The 25536-nt window shown below is 53.1% G+C and overlaps 1 protein-coding gene across 10 annotated transcripts in view; it reads left to right on the top strand.

Moving 5' to 3' along the window:
- The window catches only part of SEPTIN9 (septin 9), a 142545-nt gene that overhangs the window by 42591 nt on the left and 74418 nt on the right, over positions 1-25536 (top strand). Inside the window, exon 1 of one of the 10 annotated variants that reach the window (XM_075770969.1) lies at positions 24436-24631. The exons of the other annotated variants lie outside the window; for them this stretch is intronic. Within the exon in view, the coding sequence (XP_075627084.1) occupies positions 24577-24631 (55 nt within the window). The 5' untranslated portion in view covers positions 24436-24576. Of the gene's footprint in view, positions 1-24435; positions 24632-25536 lie in introns of those variants that run through there. 10 annotated transcript variants of the gene reach the window in all.

Below are 25536 nucleotides of genomic sequence, written 5' to 3'. Positions count from 1 at the left end.
AAAGGAGGTCTGATCTCCCAGGTAAATTATTAATGCTATCTTTAAAATTGCACTGTGAAAACCCATTTTAAGAGTTAAGAAATGATGATGAGTGGGTAACACCTGACGGCAGTGAGTGGCACGTGTTAGGGCCCAGCAGCTGGGACTGCTGTAGGTGCTTGGAGGCAATCCTGAACTCCAGAAGGAAGGATGAACTGTTTCTTAACCCACTGGTGATCATTCTTCATGTTTCAGTGTTCTGTTTATCGGCTATGGATATGTCTGTGTGTGCATATTCGTATAGAGTTTAACACGGTTCTATATGTCATACTACACACCTAAATGATCCGAGCAGTGAGGAGACGGCCCCTGTTTGCAGCGTGCGGCTTTTGGGGGCTGCGCAGGCAGCAGCTCTCAGACTAAATGCATCAAGGCAGAGCATCTGCAGTGGTCCTCAGGGACACCTGGGAAGTATCACGTGCCTGGACCGAGGAGCAGGAAAGCAGCGACCCTGTATGTCGATGCTGGAGGTGTGAAGGGTTGTTGGGAGGGAATGTGCTTGTTTGGTCAGGTTTTTTTATAGAAGCTAATATTTAAAATGTTTGTAGCAGGGCAGAGGGGTTGGGGTTGCTTCTGGTCACTCCAGCTATCTTTACTGTCTCAGGTTTCTTGCTCTCCCTGTTATTCTTAGGAAATGGTAGATAAAAGCCTGACGTGTGTTCTTAGTGGTTTTCTCACAGCTGTACGCTTTCTTTTACCAAACATTTTTCCTTTTTCCCCTGGCTTGCAGCACGTCACACATGTGGGACACCAGATCGGGCATTTACAGTCTGGGTGGTTCTACCTCCTGTTAGATCACACTGTGCTGATCCAGCCCTGGTCCCTAGGGACACCTTCCTGTGTCCCGCCTTGGTGGCTGTCCTTGGCCCTCCCTTCTGCCGTCGGTGTCCTGCTGCTTGTGTCCCTGCCTGGTGCTGGCCATGTTTGCTGCAGCGTGTGATCCTCATCCCCCGAGGCCGTGGGCTTGCCTGCTATGCGCTGTAAAAACTACGTGCAGCTTTTTTCACCAGCTTTTTTTGTTCAAGCATTTACCTTCATCCTAGAAGCCTGTTGTGACTGCAGGTTTCGACTCATTTAATAGTAGGTCCGTGCAGGCCCTCTCTCAGGGAAGGGCTTGGGTTTCATGAGGCTGCGAAGTTGCTTCTGCAGACGGTTGTGTTTGCAGCGTGCTCTGTGCTGCTCCCAGCCCGCTCTTGGCTGCCTGCTCCTGCCTGGCCAGCGGATGCATTCCCGCAGTTGTCTGAGGCGTGTCAAGGTATGAAGCATTATCCATTTCCTGATGTCTGCCTTTAAACCTGCTTGCATTTCTGCTCATCTCCATTAAATACAATCCTGTTGTGGGGCACAACTCATCTCTTGCCTGACAGCACAGGTATCGCTCCTCAACACTCTGTTGAACTTGGCTAACGCCGGGGCAGGAGCTCCTTTGCTGCCTGCCCTCCTGCTTTGTGCTTTGCTGGATGACTCGGAGCCTCCCGGCAGAGCGTTTCCCATGCTGCTGGGGTGAGGGAGGACGTTTCTCATGCAAGTCAGGGTGCTTCCAAGGTCCAGCATACCATAATGCTGAGTTAGGAGCAAGTACGTAGTTAGGGAAGTATGTCTGGGTCAACACATGTCTTCTGTTGCCTTAATGATCTCAGAATCACAATATCTATGTCCTGTTGGCTTCTCCACGTGGTACTTGCAGCTGTAACCAATGGACAGAATAATTTGTTAGAGAGCAGCGATGCCTTGTGCTGTGAGCACTCAGTTGGGCTCAGGGCTCTGCAGCCGGACCCTGGCATCGTACTGGCAGTAGGGAAGGTCCTGATGGGCAGCGAGCCCCGTTTCAGGGACGGTCGGATACCTGAGAAAATTCAGGTGGAATTTCTTGCTCTGCCCAGATTATGTGTAAGTACTTGGGAAAGGACATTGTGATCCCGTTACCCTTTGATTTTGGGTAAGGATCTGGTGCTTGGGTCTCTCTGGCGAAGGGGTGATGTAGGCAGAGGGGTGATCGCAGCAGTGCCCGCCTGCGGGCAGGAGCTCAGCAGCGCAGCTGGGAACTTGGAGCTGTTCTGACACTGCAGCAAAGGGAGTCGTGAGTCTCTAAAACGGGGATCTGAAGCAGTGCTTGATGGCTGGTCTGAATAGCTGATGGAGACAGCATCTTTTACGTACGTGCTTAACCAACGTCCATGGACAATGATCCCTTTACACTGAGTTTCTTGGGCTGTGCCCACTGCCGCTTCACAGCGTCTTCTGTTTGTGCAAGGGCAGCTTCCTTCCTAAGCACCAACGCTGAAAATTCATTTCCCCGTGGTCATCTCTGAGTGAGGTATAGCAACTCCTCTGCCTCTCCTCTAGCACTTCAGGCTGCTGCTGTTAGATTTATTTGTCCTGCGCTCGCACCAGCGTACTGCATCCCCGGTGCAGGAAGACTGTGAGCCCTTGCTGCTGGATGGAGCTGCTGTTCGAGTGGCAGGTGAGGCGGAATAGCCCTTCATTCAAAAAAGCGATGGGATGCCAGTGCCAAGAGTGTTAGAGATTTATAAATAGCTCGGTTTTGTGGCTCAGGAGAGAATGGGCATGATTTTACAGGTGAATAAAATGCATTAGTTTTACAGGCAATAATCACGCCATAAACCTGAAAGCACATTTTTTCATAGAATTGTAGAACAGCCCATGTTGGAAGGGACCGCAAAAGATCACCTGGCCCAGTGTTTCGTGGGAAAGAGAGCCTGGGTGAGATCATCTAGCACCATGTCCAATCACAACTTGAAAACCTCCAGTGATGGGGACTCTACCATGTCCCTGGGGAGGTTGTTCTAGTGATTGACTGTTCTCATTGCAAAAAATGTCTTTTTTGTATCAAAATGAAGATTTTTTTTTTTCCCTTGGCCTTGTCCATGTCCATGTGAAATTGAGGCTAGGTAAACAGGTCCGTATTAATTTTGTGATTACATCATTACCCAGATACTTTATAAACTAAAGCAGTCATTCTTGGAGCAAATTCTGGTTTCTAGTTAAACCAATTTGAGGAGCGGTAAGTGTGATTCCTTGGGTGCAGGGCTTGTGGGGGAGCCTGCCGTTAGCTCTGCAACGTCTCCAGGTTGCAGCTTTGACCACGAACTGGCAGGAAGGTTGTGGCTTGAGGCTGTGGAAATACATGTTTGCATTTCACTCCTGGCTGATCTGCAGAATTAAACCCTATCATCAAGACAACCAAATTTGATCTCTGGTGCACTGGAGCAGAGAAATACTCCGATTTTGGTTCTTTTGTTGTCTGAAATATTGATTCTTCAAAATCCCATTGGGTTTGGAGAAATGGGATCAAGGCACAGAAGCGCGGGCACCCTCGATATGGCTGCTGCTGAAGGTGTTGGTCCACATATTCAGAAATGACTCTCTCCCTGACTCCCCCCATGCTGGGCTCTCCTTCCGTGGTTTCCCAACCTGGGGCACCCCCTTGCTGGCAGCCCACCCTCTGCCAGCTGGGGCTGCTTGCCTGCACGTAACACGCTCCCCTTCCCTTCCCGATGAGCGCAGGGCCTGCTTGCTTTATTACTTGCAGATGCTTTTTCTTTCCACACTTCAAGTTCTTGGTCATAGTGCTGGAGCAGGGCCTTTGGTGACCTAGGCAAGACCTTGCTGATGAGGAGGGAGGCTGACACGGGGGGTTTCGGGGCCGGGGGCACATGCTCAGTGGGTGCTGGGTGTTTTCTGAGCACCTGATGCTGTGCAGTGGCAGGGAGCACCAGGTCTGCCCAGCCTACACGGGATGGAGGGACTCACAATGGCTGAGCATCTCCGATGAAGCCAGAGCCTTTGCCAAGGGCAGTGTGTGTTTGAGTCCACCTGGGTGGTTTATGGGGACAAATGGAAAGAGGTAAAATCCTGAATGCTTGGCAGGGGCGCTTGCTTTGAGGGACACCTAAGAAGCTGGAAGGCAGCTCCTGGGGAGTCAAGTGGTGTGAAACTGCAGGTTGGGGAGCCTGGATCAAGACCTGGACCCAGGTTTTGAGCCCAGGGGCCTGTTTCTGCTTTGCCATCAGCCCGGTGAGAGCAGCCCTGTTGGGCAGAGCTGCACAGCCGTGTGGGTAAGGCTGCTTTCAGTGCTTGGGTCGGGCATTTTGTCCCTGGGCCGCTGACTTGTGTGAGCTACCGCAAGTCATGGCCTCCCTCTGTTTTGCTGTCTCCGAGATGTTCGCTTGGACTTCAAGGTTTGGGCAGGTCCCTATTTGAGATCAGGGAACAGCCTGGTCCTGTGCGAGCATCTGTATCTCTGCACCTTCCTCAGAAGCACCTGGTGTGGACCAGTCCGTGAGCTGTTGTACCACCTGGTCCCTGGCTCTACCCACTCTGTAAACAAAGAGCTTTTAAGATCTTCTCATCTAAGCAGAGCATCGTACTGCTGGTACCCCGCTGTCTGGCCTGGTGGGAATCCTGGCTTTGGGAGGCTTGTTCCAGGCCATGGCAGTGCTTCCTCCTGCCCAGGAGTGTGTTGTGTTCACTGGTCTGTAACTGATGTTGCTGTGACAGTGCTGTAGGGAAACCAGCTCTGGGCAGAGTTTTTGGGTGATGACTGCTGTGAGTGTACCTGGAGACAAGGTCCTGATGACTTGTACAGAGACAGAGTGAATCGCCTGGGGCTGCACAAGTGATCAGCGTCAGATCTCCCACTTCCCAGGCCAGAGACCTGTTTCCTGGACTACACTGGCTGTAAAAGAGGGAGAAGAGGCTTTTTGAAGGGCTTCAGCTGGCGTTTGCAAACCTGTATCCTGTAAAGAGTGCTCCGGAAAATCCTTGCTGCTTTTTTAGCACATATGTGGAGGGGGAACCCTGCGGAAGAAGCATCTTGGTTGGCTTCGCTAACCACCTGAGTGCCTCTAAGAAGTACATACCTGCTGAGCCCAGATGGCTGAGGTCCCTGGACTGACTTTGCAAGATCCCAGAGGGGCTCATCCTGCATTTCAAGTGAGGTTGGCAGCAGCTGTGCCCCAGCAATCTCCATCACTGGTTTCCAGTGGGCTAAGGGCAGATACCATCATCCCCAGAGGCTTCAGTCTTACATCTCTTTGACTCGCAGTCGCTCGCTCCCAGTGACTCATCCCTCTCCCCAGGGGGGTGTTGGGGCTGGGAACGGGGTGCCCACGGCCTGCGCAGGGGGTGACCTGCCACCGGCAGCTCGTGGAACCCCCAGTTCCGAGGGCAGGGACCGCTCAGCCTCGGGAAGCGGCGATGCTGGGATGCGCACCGTGCTCCTCACTACGGGGGGGGGGGGGGAAGGGGGGGGGGGGGCTGTCTGCCGGTGCCCACCCCGGGCAGGAGGGGCAGGGGATGCGCTGGGTGCTGCCTGTTTCCCTGCCAGGCTCCGGCGGGGCTGGAGGTGCCGGTGCCGTTAGGTGGCGGTGTCCCCTTCCCGGCCGGCTGCCGGGGCTGCGGCGGAGCCTCCGGGGGGTGGAGGAGGAGGAGGGGGGTGGGGGTGTGTGTGTGTGTGTGTGGGAAGCATCGGGGCTGGCGGCCTCCCCCTGCCCCCAGCCTCTGCCCGCGGCCCCAGCGCTCAGCCCCGGCCGCTCCCCCGGGAGCTCCCTGCGCCCGCCCGCCGCCGGCTTGAATTTCACCTCCAAAAGCCGGGGCCGCGGTTGTGTTCGGCTGTAAAAAGGCAACTAGCTGCTGAGGATTACAGCGGGGGATAGTAAATTCCGATAGGTGCGTATGCGGAGGGATTTTATTCAGCCAAAACAGACAGGTATTTCTCACGATGTTGCTAAAAGCGTCTGGGTGCCTCTCGGCTCAGCAGATCCATTTTTTTGGCGCAGCTTTTATTTACCAGTGACTCAGGATTTAAGCTGCACCGGGAGGGAATAATCTCGTGGCAATTAGAAGCTGGGCTGTTGGAGTCCTTTTCCTGCTCTTCCACTAAATTGCTCTGTATCCTTGCATAAATCATTTAACACGTGTGCTCTAACTTCCTATATGGAAAATGAGGTAGATACTTTCCGTTTTTCACAGGCACTTCAGGATCCTCTGCTAGACAGCTGTGAGGGATTTATCACGATAAAGCTGGGATCTGACCCCTCTGAGATGCCGGCACCCCTGTGCGGGGCTGGGACGAGGCTCCCTGCGGGGTGGAGGCAGCGGCTGGTGCTGACCTGAGACATGGGGCTGGGGAGTAGCTGAACATCAGGCTGGAGACACGAATCGTTCTCTGCTGGGGAGCGCGGGTCAGAGAGCGAGAATATGGGATTTATGCCCAGGCTGCGATGTCCGTCTCTTGGTCACTGGGGGTACAGCACGTGCAGGCAGATTGTCCTCTGGAGGGATTCTGGTGCTGAGCGGTGCAAAATCACCTGCTGGTGCCATGTTCACAGCTAGAGCACCACCAAACACCAGCTTACGTATCTCTTCTCTGCCCCGCTTGTCCGCAAGAGCCATCCAGCTCTCCTCTGTTCAGTGGTGAGATGTAAGGTGACATAAACCCACTCATCCTTTTCTGCTGGTGACCTTCAGCTGAAGTCTTTAAACATTGCTCCCTTTCTCCCTGGAGATAATGATCTCCTGGTATGGGCCTGCCATTTCCCACAATTTGTCTCCCTGATTCCCCCTCCCCAACTCTGAAGCATTTAGCAGTTTTGCTTTCCTTCTCCCCTGTGGCTTCTCTTGGCTCCCTGAGGTCAATGGGACTTGGAGTGACAAAGCTGGAGCTGCAACTCCAGAAAAGCTCACCAGGAGGGCTCATGTTTAAGTAAGCGTTCACTGATTTGTCAGGGTGGAGGCAAAGCAGGCAACCTTGAGAGCAGCTGAACTGTTGAGTCAGGAAGGGGTGGTCTTCAGCACCTAAAATATTTCTTTTCTCTCTCGCATTCTCCACTCAAGTGGAGAACTGGTCAAAGCTAACTTCAGCTGCCTAAAAAGGGCTGGTTGACATCTGCATTGGCAGCTGCTCTCCAGGGAAGGGGGCCCTGTTGGAAACTGCCGTGGCTGGGGAGCAGTTGGTTGGTTGTGTTTTGAGGCAGTTTTTTTCCAGAAAACGTGAAAAATGCCCAGTGGGTGGAGAGGGAAAGTGAGCTATGGAAATTGTGTGTCTCGTGCTTTCAGTTGAAACACACCCTGGGGAAGGCATATCCTCCATAAGAGGAACGGTGGTGTTGGCCACGAACCAGGAAACCCTTCCCTCCCCGCTCCCCTGTGCAGCGAGAGCTGAGCGCCGTAGGCAGCATTTCCATGAAGAAAGACTGTTCCTGGTTCCTCTTCTCATACCTCTTCACCCCTTGGGACACCCACTGGAGTTGCCTGTTTAAGTGCAGGTTGTGCTCCGGGCTGCTTTCCCCTTTGCTCATCAGTTTTTTTCCAGCGAACTGGTGTTACTGGTGGTGCTGGGCTCTGTATTAAGCCTATTTACTGGTTGTGCTGTGAGAACATGGGAGATGTTGCTGAATCTCAAGTAACGCCCTCAGCGTTGGTTGAGATATGTAGTTTGGATGCCTGCTCCTAGCCTTGCTCCAAAATGATACGGCAAGAGGTATGTCACGGCATTGGTCTCCGCGTGCCTCAGACGCACGCGTGCACGCAGGGCCGTACTGAAGCTGGGTTGCTGAAACTGGCCTTTTATCTCATAGTTGATCTGTAGATTGGTTAAGACCTACCTCTGGTGTCCTCTACTCGCTTCTGTGCTACTCCACAGCTCCCTCGCCGTCTCGAGGGGACTCTTTGTCTGCAGCTGGAGAGGACGCTTAGTCTTGCCCTGTACAAAGGCGAGAAGGTGACAGCCAGCGGCACGGGGGACTGAGGGGTGGAGGAAGGGGACGTGCAACAGCGGGCGATGCAGCGGTGGTTTAGTCAGAACTCTATGGATGGGAGAGCTGCAGACCTGGTGGAAGAAAAGATGGAGTTTTCTAGAGAAAAGGACCTGAGAGGGAGAAGGAGGGGGGTCGGGAGGGCTGTGCAGCAGCAGCAGGGGTGGGGACTCAGTCTGAGCTCTCCCCTTCTTGGCTTGGTGCCTTCCTCCCCCTCCTCTTGCTGCGTACAGTGTTTCCTCTTGGAGGCCAGCAGAGACCCGGACCCCACTCCATCTCGTAAAGCTCAAGCTTGCCTGCTCACCCAAGCTTTGCTCGTCTGCCAGACCCTGTGCATAGCAAGAGGAGGTTTGTTTTGCTGCTGGTCACCCGCAGAGCGATGTGGATCCCTTTGTCAATCTAAACAACCGGCAGACAGCATGGCCGTTGAAAGAGTTCATCATACAGCACTAAGCAGCCATCAAAACCGAGCAACTTATTCCTTTTCTTTGATAAACTCCCTCTTATACAAGGCTGCACGTTGACCCGGTGGCTGCCACCACCCTGTTTCTGGTGGGAGCCCCTCTGCGCCCTGGCAACAGCGATCAGCGCACAACATAAATCATGGGAAATCCGGTTCTGTGTCCAACGTACTGTTCAAAGGCACCTTGGTTGTGCTCAGGACGTTCTGCTGACAGATTTTTCCCATGAAATAAAAAGTGCTAGCTGTTGACATACAAATGTATCCAAAGTGTAAGCTTTTACTGTCGAATTTCCCTGCTGCTGGCTTAAAATCCAGAGGGCACGGTGGTGTAAAACCAAGGATAGCTTTAGGGGGCAGAAGTTGTCTGAACTTTAGCAGAAGTTCACGTTGTGTTTTGAGCTGAAATTCAGTTTGTTGGTTCTCTGAGCTAAAACGATACCCGCATCCCTCCAGGAGCCGATGCGCAGTCCCGCGCGGCTGGGAAGGACGAGCAGAAGCGGGACTGTTCCGTAATTGCCTCTGGTCATCTGGGAGAAGCCGTTTGAGTTAATTGAACTGTCTCTCACACTTCCTTCTCTGCTTAAACAGTAAATAGGAATTGCATGAAACCGTGTAGGCCAGCAGCGTCTGTGGGATGTACGGTGTGCGGCAATACGTGTGGGAACGTCTCGGTGCGTGAGGCGTGGAGGCACCACCTCCACCCGAAGCCCATGTACCTCTGCCTGTCCCGAGGTCCTCAGCTCCCGGTGACTGTCACGCCTTTCCCTCCGATCGCTTTAGATCTTGGCTCACAGGTCCCTGACTTGCCTCTTCATTGCCTTTTGGATGGCTTAAGTCTTTTTCTTGTCTTTAGGGAAGTGAATTGATGTCAAGGGCTGCCAATATCAGTTAAGCTGCTTTCTGAGGCAGACTGCTGCTCACAAATGAGTATGAGATTTTTTTTTTTTAAAGCAGATATGTCAGATCCATCATCAGAATAACCCATCAAAAATATCCCTTTTGTAGCCCCCTCATTCATATTGCATTGGCTTAAACAATAAAGCCAAGCTGATTTTCAGTCCTTTTCCTGGCTCGGAAAAGAAACTGCCTTAAAACCAAACAACAAACCTGGTGGTGTCCAACAGAGATGGAGCATTTGCTCTGCAGGGAGCTGGTCTCTCTCAGGAAGCACTGGAAGCGGCCATTTGGATTTAATACCTTGCTCATCAGCTGTATCTGTTGTGAACAGGAACATCTTACGTTGCAAAGACTTTACTGTTTTCTATTTAAATAGGAAGTTGCCCTTTTAGTATGAAGAGTTAAGCGCAGATTCTCAACTGACATGGGTTGTCAGAGCTCTACCAACTCCAGCAGCTGAATGCGTATTCCTTCACAATCCTGCTGCGCTTGGCGTTTTCCTCGGGTTATGTAAACATCCCTGTTCTATAGATGGGGCCGGAACACGCGATCTGCAAATTGCTGACAGTCCCTTGCAAGACGCAGAGCTGCGCCAGAAGTTTGGGCAGCCCCGTGATGTTGGGGAGGGATCGGAGCCACCTCGGGCAGAGCAGAGCCATCGGGATCCCACTGCAGGATGCGTGCTGTGGCTTTGGGTCAGCCCAGCGCCTGCCGCTGCTGAAGAAGTTGTTGGGAGCTGATGCAGACACAGCAAGAGGCTCAAGCCAACAGGGCTGGGGTACCTGCACAGCAAAGGTCATCCTCAGGAGTTTTGACTTGCCTGTGTGGTTCCACCTGAAGTCCCTCCCCTCCTTGTGCCTTCCTAATCCCCTCTTGCAGACGCAACTTTCCATCGGTTCAGGATGCTGCAGGACCTGCACACCCGCTGCACCACAATCAGGTTTTTCTCTCTAGGAAGGCGTAGGAGTTGAGGTTTATCTCCATGCTGGCAGGCAAAGAAGCATGCCACACCTCTGGGAGCTTCTGGGGGCTGGGTGGAGCGGGAAAGCGCAGCAGCAGGACGCAGGCTTTGAGGAGCTGCGTTTCATGGGCTTGCCTTGAAGCCGGGGCACTTTGAGATTTCCAGGGGCTCAGGGGAAGGAGAGGAGCAATAAATCTGGGTCATAAATAACAGCCCCTTGCCCTTCTAGTGATTTCTGACACGCTGTGCTTTTTTGACAACAAATACAGCAACAGGCTGTAATCCACGGGGGCTTTTCTTGGCTCTCAAGCTGAGAAAGTGCTTGCTCCGAGCAGGCTTGGCTGCAAGGAGCTTCTAGCTCTGGGCGTGAAGGTCAGAGGGGAAAGGAAGCAAAAGCACAGAGAATGTGTTGTGGGGCTCTTTCATTGCCAGGCCAGGAGATTTTGTTGTCCTCAAAACTGGGCTCTGGGAAGTTTGAGGGGTGATGCTGTGGCTGCTCCTACGGGACCTCCCAGTGCTGCAGCTCCAGGAGAGCCGCACAGGTCCTTCAGGAGAAGCACCCAAGGGAAATGCAGACCAAGTACATCCTGTAAATGCCTAACAGGCCTAACAGCTGGGGCTGGAAATTCATCCTCGGGTGACTGGTGTGGGCTGGGGGAGCCCTTGCGATAGTAGACAGACAGACATCCAGTCTCTCTTTGGATGCGGCTGAAAGATAGAGTTATCGTCATATCGTCATGTAAAAGATCAGGAGTGGTAATGAGATGCAAAGAGGCCCTTCTCTTTGGGATGGGAAACTTTTCAGGAAGCCCCAGACAGTGTGGGGCGTCTAGAATTGTGGCTTGAAGTGTTTCTTCCTGCAAGATGCTCAGTTCATCCCCTGCTAACCCTCCTTCTGCTGTGCAATGAGAACTCTGGTTGGAGCTCACCAGGCAAAGCCCTGACTGTGTCTCGGTGTGGAGAGGCTGTGGCTGTTTCCTTATGAGTTTTTTATTTTGTTTTATTCCTTTGTCAGCCTTCCTTGAGTTTTGCTAGCTCTTCTCTCTATCAGCCAGAAGTTTGCTAGGTGTAGAAGGAAAGCACCACATTCAAAATGCTTTTTTAATGCCTAATTCAGGAAAATAAAGAAAATTCTTTGATAGATCCGCTCTACCTCTGAATAACACACATCACTAGGGGTGTGCGGAGGGAGACCGCCTGGTTCTCAAAATGGGGGTGGACTGTCTTTGCATTCTCAAGTCCGCAGATGCTCAACATATCTGGCATGTGAGAACTGGGCTGGACTATTTGCCGCCTTTAGTGACTGGAAGCAATCCAGCCTGCCAGTTCCTGCAAGATCATCCTGTGGTTTAGTGGATAATACTGATCCTTGTTCAACTCCCACGCTTTTGTGCCTTGCAAGCGGGTAGGGAAGACTTTGGAGAGCTTGTACTGTGTCGGGATCCCAGCTCATTGCGGTGGAAGGGAGCACGATGAATATTCATCGTGTTGTGGAGTGCTTGCTCCATAGTTTTAATAAAATGTTTATTATTACACAGGAATGACCATGAAAATCATCGCAGGTTGTAGCTGGTCAGCATGTGTAAAGGATGGAGGGTGGCAGCAATGACTGAGGAGGAAGGGTTGTTTCTATGAATCCAGCAAAGTGTCTTTACAAGTGCGCTTACAGGAGTTTGACTTCTGCTGATGTCATCTCCTTCTCTGCCAGGACAAGTGTTTGGTGTCTGTGTTCTGGGCAGTTGTGAAGTTGACTGTAGTCAACGCACGGTTGACTGAGCTCAGAGACCAGGAGCTCGTAAGTCTTCAGTTGTGATGGCTGCAGAGCTGAACTACACGAACCTGCGTTTTCTCGAGCAATCAGCAAAGCTGCTGAGCGATGCAAATCAAAGTGACAGCCAAGTCAAGACCAATCGGCTAGAGATGAGCATGCAGGCTTTATTCTGGGACTGCACCAACGTGACTAAAAGAGAATCTAAGTGTCCCAAACCTAACGTTATCCTCAGTAGACCAAAGATGATCAGATGGTGGTGTTGGTGTGTTCATATCTCAGCTAACAAGCACCTCAGCATGGTTGGTGAGGCTATTCCTTGTCCTCAGAGCAGAGTTGGGACAGCCTTTCTCTGAGAGGTGCAGGAGGGTCTCTGTGAGCAAGGGGTGGTGTTGGCTTTCAGTGCTAGGATGTCCCCGGCCTCTCTGCCCTGTGTGACAGAGGGATGCTGTTGTATCTCTTGGGTAGGGTATAGAAACGGGTCTTCATGTCCGAGAGTTTGTTTCAGATGGGCTTTATCAAAGCTGCAAGACACTGAAGCTTTTAGTCATATCTGACATGAGGGTGCTGTAGCTGCATGACACTGCTGGCCTCCGTCTGTGTATTAAACTCTGCTGAAGGTGTTTAACGAAGACAGGACGGAGGTTTCACTGAGGAGCAGGATAGCAGAGAACAGAGTGGAATTTGCAAGCGAGTGCTGCAATTCTGCCTGCGCTCCTGCCTCACCTAAATCCATGGATATATAGAAGATAGATGAGGTGAGCAGATATTAGTATGAATGTGGCTGGCAGCAGACGCAGATCATGGATTAAACACGTGTGTTGCAAGAAAGGGGCTTTCTTGAGGCAGACAGAGAGGCCTGCTGTTGCCGTGCAGCCCTATTCATCTCCAGCTCTGATGCTAACATCATTATCAACGTGTTTATATGAAGCTTGGCTGCAAAACGGCTCATCGTCCTCAAGTTTTTTGCAAGCGAGTCTGTAGCTTTACTAAATACTCCTTTTATTGTGCTGCCAGGGGCTCTTCCAGAGGCCAGTAGAGGAGGTGGCCCATTTGGCCCCAGTGATATCTGGACCGGAGGTCCAATTCCTGCATGTCTTAAATCTGTCTGCAGGCTGGCAAGCGACCAAGTGGGCACCTCTTTCTCCAAGTAATTGACTGCTTGCGTGCAAATCAGCCTCTAGCTGCTCCCACAAGGCCTGGCTCACCAGAGTTGCACGAGAGCATGCCTCTGCCATCGCGCTTCCAACCTTTGCAGAGTGCCTGGGCTGTGCAGGGGATGGTGAGGACGGGGACAGCCCAACCCTGCTTCTGCATTGGGTCACTGTCCTTGGCTCCGAGCGAGCACCCGGCGCTGCTCTGGGCTGTTAGCACTTCTCTGCAGCGTATGAAACAGCTGTCCGTCCTCCAGCTGGCAGGCAACGCTCCCCCAAGTTACAAGCAAGCGTTTGTGGAGAAGACTTGTTTGGAAACCACCTACAGAAGTGGAGCCGGAGCTGCAGATGGGATGCCCCTGGCAGGGGATGTGCAGACCTGCGGCTGGAGGGCTGGAGCTGGTGGCAACAGTGTGTGTCTGCAGAGTGATTAAGGGTCCTGCGTGTGGGAGGGTGTTGCTGATACGTCAAGGCGGGTGTTTCTGCAGAGGAACGCTCCCCAGGGACCTGGGGGTCAAGGACTGAGGCAGCAGGGCAGTTTTATTCGACTCTCAGGAATGTCGTCTGGTCATTAAACCAACCAGACTGGGGGTACTGCGGTGCAGGGGGGGGTTCTGGAGGCGGGAGGGAGAAGGAAGGTATGTGAAGACAGAGCTCAGGTCTGGCAGTTTATTCCCTTGTGTTAACATAAACACGGCTGTGTTGGTCTGCCCCATGATTACTTGTCCGGGAAGAACAATTTCTCTTGAGCTTGTAGACGCTGCCGGTCCTGCTGAACGAGAAAGGCTGATGCTTAGTGCGTGCAGCACTTTCCTCCCGTCATTCCTTTATAAGGAAAAACATTTCAGATTTTGTTTCTACCTTATTTTAACTTCTCCTAAACAAGGGCAGTTTAATTCTGTTGGTGGAACATCTAGTCCAATGCTCCCTGACCTGGTGTGGTTATTATAGGTGCTAGCACTGCAAATTAAGATGAAGTATTACCAAAAAGCCGGCATGGTGAGGCTGAGCTCACCGGATAACGGTGTGTATGGTGGGGTGGCGAGCGGAGACAGCCTGCCTGGAGTCTGGAGATGGCAGAAGCGATAGCGGCACGCGAACACCGTATGAACTTCCCATTGTGGCTTGGCTCGGTGCGATGGCGGTGGCCACATCTCATCGGAAGAGGAATTTGCCCTGTTCCCCTTTCCCTGCCCGGCTTGGCCGCAGGGGTTATGGGTGCGAACTGAGGATGGGCTGTGTGCGGGGAGAGATAACGTATCCCTGTCTGTCACTGCGAAGGGAGCAGGTCCAGCTCTGTTCATTCAGGACATTGGGACTCTGCTATCCTCCTTTAGAAACAAAAGCGTTGGAGCTAGTTGCCCGGCAGCCTGCAGCAAGATGCTTTGTACCACCGCTGGGGAAGGGCCGTGTCCCGCAGCTGAACGCAGATGCTGCTGAAGTGTCTCTGAGTTTCGCCCTATTCCAGGACCCCCAAACTCAGCCCCTCTCCAGGGTTTTACTGTCCGTGCTTGTCGAGGGGGATGTTGCCAGCGAGGAGTTTCTCTCCCCCTCGTACTGCTCGCTGGAAATCTCCTCCTCTCCTGCCTGGCTTGGTGCCATCTCTCTCCGTGGCTGGTGCTCTGCCCCCGGCGTGCTCATGGGCCCCTTTCCCATTTAGGGCAAACGCTGGATGGCCCCTGCTCTTGGCCTGCTTGCAGCACATCTCCCAACTGATTTGATTTTTTTTTTTTTTTTTGGATCCTCTTTTGTTTCTGGAGGCTGAAATCCCCAGTGTCCCCCAGCCGAGTGTGCCGGCTGTGACTCATACCGAGATGGCTCTTGGAAAGCCGTGCTGGAGCAGGCGTGGATGGGGGGAAGCCCAAGCGTTGTCCTGCTCTGGATGAGGCTTGGTGTTGACAGTTTCTTCTAGAAGACAGAGTGAGCCTGAGGGGGGTGGTGACAGCTCAGGTCCCTCCTGCAGTAATGATTTAATCTCAGCGAAACAAGTGCCCTGCAGCGGGGAGCCCGCGGGCACGGGGCTGTGCACGGGGCAGGCAGAAGTGGCTGAGCATGTGAAAGGCAGAGTGGAAGGAAATTCCCCTAAAAGCTTTCATGTTGAATCAGTTTTTTTGTTTGGGTTTTTTTTTGGTTTGGGTTTTTTCTTCTTTATTTGGGGTTTTTGGGGGGTTTTAAATCCAGATTTTTAAAGTGACCGGGCAACTTATGCATCTGTAGAAGAGGCTGAGTCTGTGTTAGCAGTGCTGGGCATCTGAGAGATGGGGGTTGAGCCAAGGGCTGGTGCGCTGGGAGCGGACGGGTGGCCCGGTTAGAGGGGGCTTTGCAGTCCCCTTTGCCCGCCCTGTTTCCCCAGCAGGAGAGGGGGCTGGAGTCTGAGCGCCCGGGCTGCCTCCTGCATTGGGGTACGTCCCTTGAACGCACAGCTCGGGGTTGCTGCTTTCGTGCTGCCCAGCATGGCCTGGCTGGAGCCAGCATGATTATGGATTTGTGTGAGCCTGTTGTAGTCAACTTTTTGAGAGGACAGTTTAATGAGATGTAAAACCCAAGGCAGACCTTGCCCTTGCTGAAGGCAGCTGGTCCCTCCTCGGATCCAGGCTGGCCCATCTCTTTTCCGTTTGACCTCCCTGAGCCCAGGAGTTTGTTAACAGCACCGATCTTGCCTAATTTTATGTATCTGCCTGTGCTGGACCTGCCAAGACCTCCGGGGCAGCGGCGGTGCAGGCGGTGGAGCTGAGGGTACGGTCCCCTGGCCAGACCATCACAGGGCAATGCCAGGGGCACCCAAATTCCTATCCACGTGGAGATTGGAGCACACAGCCCCTGGACTTTATCAGCGATGCCTGTCCACTTGTACGCCCTTCCCATCCCTGCGTGGTGGAGCTGGAGCAAAGGGGAAGCCGCTGGCGGTGCTCCGTGCTGCAGGGGCACCGACTGCCGTACCTCAGCATCCCTGCTGGCATTTGCCAAAGCCTTTAAAAAGAAAGGAAAATCGTGTTTGTTCTTCCTCTCCTTCCTTTCCGCCTGCCCTTGTGTCCCTCTCCCACCGTGCGGTGAGCTCCTTGCTGCCTGGAGGAAGCCGAGTGGGTGTGGGGCTGCGACTCCGTCTGGGAATTGTTCTTATCAAACTGGTTTATGTCAAAAAGGAATAATAATAATAAACCCTTTGATGGTAAGCAGGGAGATCAGGAGGTACAGCTGCTCCCAAAGCCGGACCTGCAGCTCGTGGCACTTCCTGAGCCTTTACGGGGAGTTTTAGGGTCCTTGTGCTGCGGCAGATTTTGTTGCGAGCCTGAAATCTCTCAGAGGAGCAGGGAGAAATGACTGAGGGCTGGCAGAGGGAGCGTGAGCTGCTGGAAATGGCTCTCCGAGAAGCAAGGGAGAATATAAGAAAAGCAAGTTTCCTGCCGCAACCTGGTATATTTATGACTGGAAAGTTCTGGGTTGAAAAGGTCGTGAGCAGGCGGCTGAGGGAGCAGCAGAGGCAGTGGCTGTGAAAGCTGCTTCTTCCATGCTGGAGCGGGGATGGGAGGGTCCCACGGGGGGTCCGGTGGCCCTGCGTGACGGGGGAGGGATGCGGGGAGCACTGGAGGTCACGGTGAGGGATGGTGCCCAAGGCAGCCGGGGTGTGGGGTGTAGTGGGATTTGCACCAGCGGGGCTGCTGGAGGGGTGGGCTCGGCACCGGGAGCCCACGCCGTGCCTGCCGCCTCCGCTTGCTGTGCGGGGATGAAGTTTCCAGCCCTGCCTCGGACACCACATGAAAATGAGACATGCACATCTGGAAGCGGAGTGCATGCGCGTAGCACTGCCAGTTTATTTATTCCTGTAAATTCTCCCTAATTAGGGACTTGCTGGGAAGTTTGCAGTAATGGAAATGGCCTCTTTCCAAGGGGTTCGGTGTTCTGGGTGACCCTCGCCTCCCTTTTTTCCCCCTGCAGCTACCATAGCGTGCAGGCAGTGGAAATGGGGGGGGGGGGGTGTCTTCCCTACCTCAAGGTCCAGGCACCGCAGTTTCTTCTGGAGTCAGAGGCACCCTCAGCCGCACGGGAAGGCTTTGCAATGGAAACGTGCTGTGCCATGTGTGTGTTAAACTCATTAGAGGATGAGCAAGGTTTCTGAAGCCTCTCGTTTCTATTAAAACATCTGTGCTGTCACGCAATGCTACGTCTTGTGCCTGCTTTGGTCTTAATATTAAAATGTAGTAATCAATTACTTTATTTAAAAAATATTAATTAAATTGGTTTGCTGCTTGAATCCTAAACTGCACCTCCCAGTTTCGTAGCAAAGTCTGGTCTGAAACTGAGAAGAACAAGGGCGTGAGACTAAGTTTGTTTTAACTGTGTGAAGTTCAGGCAGATGCAGTTCCTGATCCTCTTTCCATTTCCTTCCCCTCCAAGCGTCCCCCGCTGTTTAATCAACACCAGGGAGTTGTGCTTCCCTTCCCAGGCACTGGAGCTGCCAGCCCGCTCCGCCGGTGTTTTGGGGATGCTCCCCGGCCCCCCTGCCCTCCCGGGAGCACCGGGCCAGCTGGGTGTGTGCGGGGCTGGGGCGATGCGCCTGGCCCGGGATCGGGACGGTATTTCCCTTTCCAGGCTCTCGGCACTCACAATAGCCGGAATTGCCGGCTCGGCGTGAAATGCTTCAAGCTGGGCTCCGGCGTGAGGTTGGTGGGGCCCGCAGTGAGCTTGTCCCATGCGTGCAGGTCACTGGGTAAACGGGCAAATGGCTTGTTGGAGCTGACAAGGCTCGGAGTGCATAGGAGGGTGTTTGTGGGGGGCAGAGCTGTGCCCCCCCCCCCCCAGCTCAGCCACGTGCCGCTGGATCCCAGCGTGGTGGGTGCGAACCTGCAGCATCCTTCCTGCTGGCAGGCACTGGGACCGGGTGCCTGATTCACGTCCCACCCTAGCACTGGTGTAAACCCAGGGTGACTTCGTCGGTCCCCATGGAGGCTGGGGAGCTGTTGGGAACCATCCAGAATTTGCACACACGGGGCGCAGGAAAGACTCGGCTCTGTTTTCAGATTAGCAGGGTGAGAGGATGGATGTTGGTCCTCTGCTCGCCCTGCTCAGTGTAACCACATGCAACACATTACCTTGTCCTGTTCGAGAACAAGCTGGTACGTACTTTGCACACTGACTTAACAGAGTTAAAACCAAGACGAAGTAAAGCCTTGATCTTCTTCATAGCTGTCTCCCTGCCAGAGGTGGGGGAGAAGAGGCTGCAGGGACCTTGTGTCTGTGGCTGTTCCTCCACCCGCCCAGCTCCCCTGGGCCTCTCAGCTCCAGGGCTGTCCCAGAACACCAAATGTGCTGTTTCCTCTGTTAGCGCAGTGAAAATCTGAGCAGCTGTAGGCTCGGGGACCGTCTCCTTCCCCATGTCGCATTGTATTTCCTACGTGCCCACATTGAAACCTGTTTGGCTTTTTGCCCCCTTGATTTGACAGTGGTCCCTTTATATGACCCATCACTAGCTGTTAAAATCTTCTCATTTCCAGCTCTTCTTGACCTGTTTATGCCATAACCATGTTTGGGTTTGGATCGGGGTTTTTTTGTTCCCTTGGCAACGATGATCTTTGCCCGCAGCAGCTCTCTCCTGTGACGCATCTCTGTGTGATGCTTCTAGCAGTCCCATCCCCTCTCCATCTTCATTTCTGCTCGCTTTTACTGATGCTGGGTAGCCAGGATGACTCAAAACAGGACACTTGTGATTCCTGCTTTGCTGCTGAAAGTATCTCATTTACTATGTTCTAGGAGTACGCTTGGTTTAACTGCATGGCATCGGTGGCTTGCGGTCACGCTGAGACCCACCGCTGCAGCGAGGTCCTTTGCTGACGTGCTTTTCATGAGCAAAAACTTTATTAAAAGCCCTTTAGGTACTGACCTTCCATCATTCTTCCAGATTTCATCCTATTTCTGTTATCCGGTCTTCAAAGTTATCTGACCCTTTCTGTGCGGTACCTTGGCTCTGCGTTTATAGCAGGGGCCGTGTAGCTCTGTGGCACTAAGGGATGAGACCTGGCCGTGTTTCTTTCATCAAGAAAATCAGTTAATTAGCTAGAAATCTCAAATCAGCAAACCCATTTTGAATTTTTTTAACTTTCCCCGTGAAGTTAGTTTCCTTGCAAAGGAAGGGAAGCGTGACTAGCACTGAAGTACGGCTGTCCTCGCTGTATTTCCTACTTCTTTGGAATCAGGAAGAGCCTGACGTCTTGGGAAAGAGCCTTTTCACGCAACAATTCCTGCGTAATCAGCAGGGCTGGATTCATGCCGTCATCTACATGAAAGCATGGGCGGAGGTGATGGGAACTGCGTCTCTGGTTTTCCTTCCAGAGTGCCCTCCGTCCCCAGGCAGTAACACTGGCAATTCCCAAGGAGCTGGGGGCCGAATTCGGCACCGCTCACCACCGCGGCCAGGTCTGGTCTTATCACTTGCCAGCTCCTCATTTCTGAGTGATGGCTGTTACGTGCCTCAGTTTCCCCACCTGTAAGATGGAGACCACTGCACCTCTTCCTGGTGGATTTGGAAGCAGAAATGTTTTTTGGGCAGAAGCACGAGAACTTGGAAAGTGCAGGGAGCCGAGGAGCGGAGGCGAAGGTAATTGCAACAGCCTTTTTTTTGGCTTAGAAAGATGTGACTCGCCATTCCTTCACCTTCAAAATCTGCCTTGTCTGGGTTGTTACACGTCTGTTTCTACCTGTTACCCTGCATTGGTGCTGCCCCTCTGACAACAGCCGAGTGGCCGTTGTCCTGTTCTTCAGCTTGAAGCAATTCCGTGGGGATGCTGGACCGCCCGCGGATGTTGAGGGTTGCTGTCGCATGGTGCAAGAGCCTCCACCCATGCACTGCACCTACCCGGAAAGGCTGGCAAGGATGTGTTTCATCTGTGATCAGCAAGAAAAGATATTTGGTTTCTCAATAGAAATATGAAGTGGTTCGTAGTATTCTTTAGCTGCTCCTACATTGTACTTTTGGTCAGTAAGTCTCAAAGCATTTCTAGAAGAGACCAGAATCAATAAAGAGTTTTGTTTTCTAATTAAAATAGGAGGAGGAAAGGGAAGATGCTGTGGATGAATTACCTGCCTCTGTGTATGAGATAATTTAAGATTCAGGTAGCCACAATGACTCATGGCACCTATTCTAACCGAGCCTGACTCTCATGACTGCAGCAGATCGTGAGACCGATAAGAACAGCGCAGGCTCAGAAAAAAACTTTGCTTGTGGGAGGAAGAAAATCTGCCTGAAAAACTGCATTCTTAGCAGCTTACAAGAAAACTGTACGGTGCTGTTTAAAATGCACATGGATAGGAAAATCTTTTTTCTGCCTTAGCCTGTCTGGATAAGGAATCTTCTAGCACTGATACCGACCATCTCCTTGGGGTTTTTTCTCTCTTATGGTTTTTTTTTTCCTCCTTGAAGTGACTTTGTAGGTCTGTTCTGCATAGTGGTCCCCCCCATGCCTATGTCAGGGCAGAGGCAGTGACCGGCACTGGCTGCTGCTGGAGGAGGTTGTGCTGTGATCTATCTGGAGAAGGTACATCACTGCCCGGAGGGCAGGAGAGCCCGGGGGTAATAAGGTACCCAGGGGACAAGAGTCAACGTTTATGCATCTGCCAGCTATCATGGCATCAAGCTGGTTTTAACTTGGTATCTATAACTAAGTGATCAGCAGATTTGACAGGCTGCCTTTTTGGGGACAGGAAATCACTTCTAGGCCAACAAAACAACTTTGCAGGAAGTTTATTGTTCATCTGAAGAGCAGAGTGATGGTGAAGGAAAAAGGGCTGGGCAGTCAGTGCCCTCGGTGGCCTGGGTTAGTAAGGAAGCAAGAAATATTTCCATCGTAATGTAATACAGCAAGGAAAGTTATTTACTTAAAACCCTCCTGTGGCCAGTGGTTTGTAGAACAGGAATTGTCTTGGACAGCAGTTGCTGTGTAAAGTATCCTGAAGGTCTCAGCTGACCAGGAGCTCGAGGTGAGTCCTCTGAGACAATAAGAACGGTTAGTGAGACCCATGGTTGTGCAAGCAAGGGGAGCAGCAAGCAACACAAGAGATGTGATCTGCTCTCTTTCTTTTGAAAAGTGAGTTTTCTCTCTTTATTAAAATAAAAATCCAATGGCAAGCACTTGTGAAATGTTGGGAGAAAGGAGCAGGAAAGCCAGGTAAGTGACTAAGGGAGCAAAAAAAATACTTGACACAAAGGACAGAAGGAGCAGAACTTGATTAGTTTATCAAAGGAAAGGTAGGTGACATGATCAGTGTGGGAAATCTTTCATCAGGAGAAGGCTCAGGGTCCTTAATCTCCTCGATCTACCAGACAAGGGCAAAGCAGGGCCTGTGCCGAAACTGCGTTTGGATGAGCAGTACGACACACACTTCTGCTGCACTGACGGGGAGCCCCAGAAACAAATTCCAGAGGAGGTGGTTGATTCTCCATCCCTCTGGGATGGGTCCTCAGCTTCTCAGGGTTACCTGCCTTTCTAGAACCAATGTTTAGCTAAACGCGAGCTTTTGGGTTCAGGATGCAGGTAGAAAACCAGATGAAATGGTGTTTAGTTGTTATGTGCAGACTGGACAAGTGAATGATTTTTTTTATCTTTTTTTTTTTGGTCTTACACTCTTGTAAAGCCATGCCTCTGACTGTGGCTCAATCAGATAAAGGTGCAAGAAAGTCTCCAGGAGAGAGAAGGATGGGTTTATCTTGCTGGAGGAAAGCTTGCTCCTCCGCTACTAGCAGGCACTTGGGTTATGTGCTGTGGGGTGAGTTGTTTACATACCTTCCTGCTTTAAATATTTACTATTAGAGCTCTGGATATTCTTGTTATTCTTTAGTTGCTGTAATTTTCCATTTTCCTCTCCCCCTCTCAGTGCCTTAGGTGCTCATGGGTGCAATATTAACCAGCTGGTTTTAATGAAAATGAACTCCTACTTATAGTCCGGATATTTTATTTCACACTTCTTGGGGCTCTCCTCTAGGCCTGTTGATTTGCTAAACCTTTATTAGATCCAGGATGATAACATCATCTTTGCTTAGGAAACGCAGAGTGACCCAGGGAACTGGGACTAAACCAAACTGCCTCAAACTCTTCTGCTGAAGAGCTTGGAGCTTCTTCACCAGCTTCACGAGACCGGCGGATGTCATTGTGACACTCGCTGCTCACAATCCATCAAATGGGGTTTTTTCTAGGGATTTCCTTCTTGCCTCCGGCTGGCCTCAAAACCAGAGTCCCCATCACAGTGCCACACCGATCCCCTTGAGACCTAGCTCAGAGGGTGCCACCAAACTCCAAGCAGTGGGTCTGACACTGAATCTCATGGCATTTGCAAGGGGAGGGAGACTCTGAACATCAAACAATGTGCTCACTCCTTCCTTAGATTGACCCTATCACTTTTTCTTCATCTTTTTTACAATATTGATTTTTAGTTTGTCTTGCTTAGTTCATTTTTTTTCCTCCTCCTTTAAACCCATTCTACAACCTTGTGACGAGAGTGCCCTGGGGAGTTACCATGCTTAACAGCCTTGGTGAAAGGCTAATCTTGGTTCTGCTCCTCCAGCAAGGGAGTCATCGACAGTTTTGAACAAAGTAGCTTTTTTTCTCCCTCAGTAACTACGTTAATTATTACAGCTACATTTTTATCTGCTTGAAATGGATTGCCGATGTGACCTGCCTATGAGCTCTTGAGAGGAGAAAAATAAAGCCACTTTCTCTCGAAAATCAATGCCACGGGTGCGGGTCCGCCAGCACGCGATGCTGGGCAACGTGGCAGCCGCCACCGCTCCCTGCAGAGCGTGCGTGGATGTGGGGACGGCAGGGACCCGACACCCGGGTGCTGAGCCCGGCGGCACGAGAGCCGCGGGTCCACGTTCGTTTCTGTTCTCCCCTCAGGCATCGGGAACAGGTAATGGCGTTGGGGCAGCGGGGCTTTACGGGCGGTGTATTGCACGAGGAGGCGTTTACCTGTTGCGATTGCACAGAGATGCAAAGCCTGCTCCTCTCTGCGCTGTTGTGGTGTGGTGGTTTCTGACATTGCTAGGAGCGCAAGAAATAAAAAGGCTGAGCGCTGCTGTCTGTGAAAAGGGAGGAAAACCACTGTGTCTGCCTTAAAATACCATACTTCTGTTTTAAAGGTGTGTTCTCAAGACTAAACAGTTCTCATGTTTTAAAGTAATGCATTTCCTTGGATTAAAACCTCAAGCTATTAACAGTACAGAGAACCTGGAACTTGTTGAGTCTGGGAAATTGGTGCTGTTGGTTTCATTTTCTGGTTCACATACGCTCTTGGGGAGTCTGTGGTGTTTGCAGGCTTTGGAAATGTAAAATTAAAAGTGTGACGTAAGTGATGAAGCATGTACTTTCTGCAGTAACAGACAGCAACAGGACTACTGTTTTGCATAATTTTTCTTTATGCTTCACCCAAAGTGGACTAGAATTCCAGCCCATTAATTCTTCTTTTCCTGTTGATGTGCCTGGACACATTTCAGTGGGTATCATCACTTTTCAATGATGCTACTAAAACACAGGGTGGGGAGGATAAAAAAGGGGTCAAGAGGCCAGGATCTGAATCAACATGGGAAGGGAGAAACATCAGATAAGGAGCAGAGTGATGCACAAACCCAGAGGGTGTGAGAGGTGGAGAGAAGGCAGCAGTGCCGTGGAAGGGGCCGGTGTCGATGCCCGGAGCTGGCGCTCGCCTCGCTGGCTGTGGCCGGAGAGCCGCAGGAGCGTGGGGCTTGGCACCGGCGTGCCCGGCCGTGCGTCAGCTTTGGGGCAGGTTTTGTAGCCTCTTCGGCTGCTTCGGCGGTGGTTTTCCAGAACCGGCTGCAGAAGTGGCTTGGATATGGTAGCGGTGGGTTAGCGCTGCGAGCCAGTGCTCTGGTTTGATTTTGAGAAATTATAGAAATAGAGGAGGGTGGCCGAATTGCTCCTATCCAACCAAGGGCAAACTGAAAAGCGAATGGGTTGTCGAAGCGAACGGGTTATCGGCGCTCGAGAACACCGCTGGTGGAACCCCCGCGTTTGGGCTGGCACCGTCCCGTTCGTGGGGCACCCCTGGGCTGTTACCTCTTACCAGGGCCTTCGTGCTGAACGGGCACAGGCGCTGTGCTCCTCCCCGGGCTGGGGGCACACGGGACAAGCTGTTCCCCCCCGGGCGGGCAGGGCCGTGCCCGGCTCCCGCGGGTGCCCCATCCACCCACCGGGGTCCCGCCCGTCGCTCCGCGGAGGGGCCGGCGCCGCGGGGGGGGGTGTGGGGTGTGTGGGGGGGTGTGAGGGCGGCGTGACGGGCGTGGGGAGCAGCCAGTGCGCGGCGAGGGGGCCGGGCCGAGCCGGGCCGGGCTGGGCTGGGCTGGGCTGGGCCGGGCTGGGCCGGGCCGGGCGGCATGGCAGGCTGCCCGCCGGAGCGGGGGGCGGCCGCAGCCGCTCGCCCTCCGCCATTCATTCGGCCGCAGGCGGCGGCGGCTGCGCGTACCCGCCCGCCCGCGCCCCGCAGAGCCGGGGGGCAGCGCCCCGCGTCCCGCCATGGCCGACCCGGCCGTCAACGCCCACCTGGAGGGCATCATCTCCGATTTCGAAGGTGGGTGGCCCTGGGGGTGCGGTGAGGGGGGTGCTGCTTTTGCGGGTTAAACAGGGGGGAAAAGCGGGAGAAGTTGCCGTCGTGCCCGGCGGGGCAGCGCGGAGCCGCCCGCGCTCCTTACCGGGCTGGGGGGGGCTGCGGGCGGAGCGGGGCTGAGCCCCACTCGGGGTCCCCCCGCCTCTTCCCGCTGCCGCCGCCCCGGAGGTGCCGGGGTGGGGGGGGGAACCTGGTCTCTGCCGGGACTGCACCGCGGGTCGCACCCGCCCGGGTGGGTCGGGCTGGGAGCATGGCCAGCCCCCGTCGCCCCCGGGGCAACCAGCCCCCATCGCCCCCGGGGCAGCCAGCCCCCAGTCCCCCCCGGGGCAGCCAGCCCCCATCGCCCCCGGGGCAGCCAGCCCCCATCGCCCCCGGGGCAGCCAGCCCCCATCGCCCCCGGGGCAGCCAGCCCCCATGCCCGGGCAGCAGCCGGAGCCGGGGGTCGGTGGTTGTGGGGGCTGCCGCCGGGCTGCGGTCTCTTTTGTTCAGAGCAGCGTTGCGCCCGGGTGTTATCTGCTACGGCAGGATCTTACGGGATGTTTTTCTTTTCCTTCCTTTCCCAAGTTGGTTTGCGTAGATTTTTAGCTGAAAACACACGCCTGACACGCCTAAAAGTCTGTGAAACCCCAAGCACCGTCCCTTCTGTCGACTCTCGGATTTTGGATGCAAACTCAGCCCTAGAGTAGCTGGAGGTGGATAACGAACCCAAGTTTCAAATATGTCCATAGCGGGAGCTGCCCGCCCTAGAAAGCTTTGCAGTTGTCCCGTGGCAGAGCTCCAGCTGCCCGATAGCGTTGCCTTGCTCTCCGATGGAGTATCTCCTTGCAATCCCCTTGGCGTGCGGACAGGGATGCCTCCTCCCCGGGCGT

Source organism: Balearica regulorum, chromosome 18 (assembly GCF_011004875.1).
Source record: "Balearica regulorum gibbericeps isolate bBalReg1 chromosome 18, bBalReg1.pri, whole genome shotgun sequence".
NCBI classification, from domain to species: Eukaryota; Metazoa; Chordata; class Aves; order Gruiformes; family Gruidae; genus Balearica; species Balearica regulorum.
This window is presented reverse-complemented; position numbering and strand designations above follow the sequence as displayed.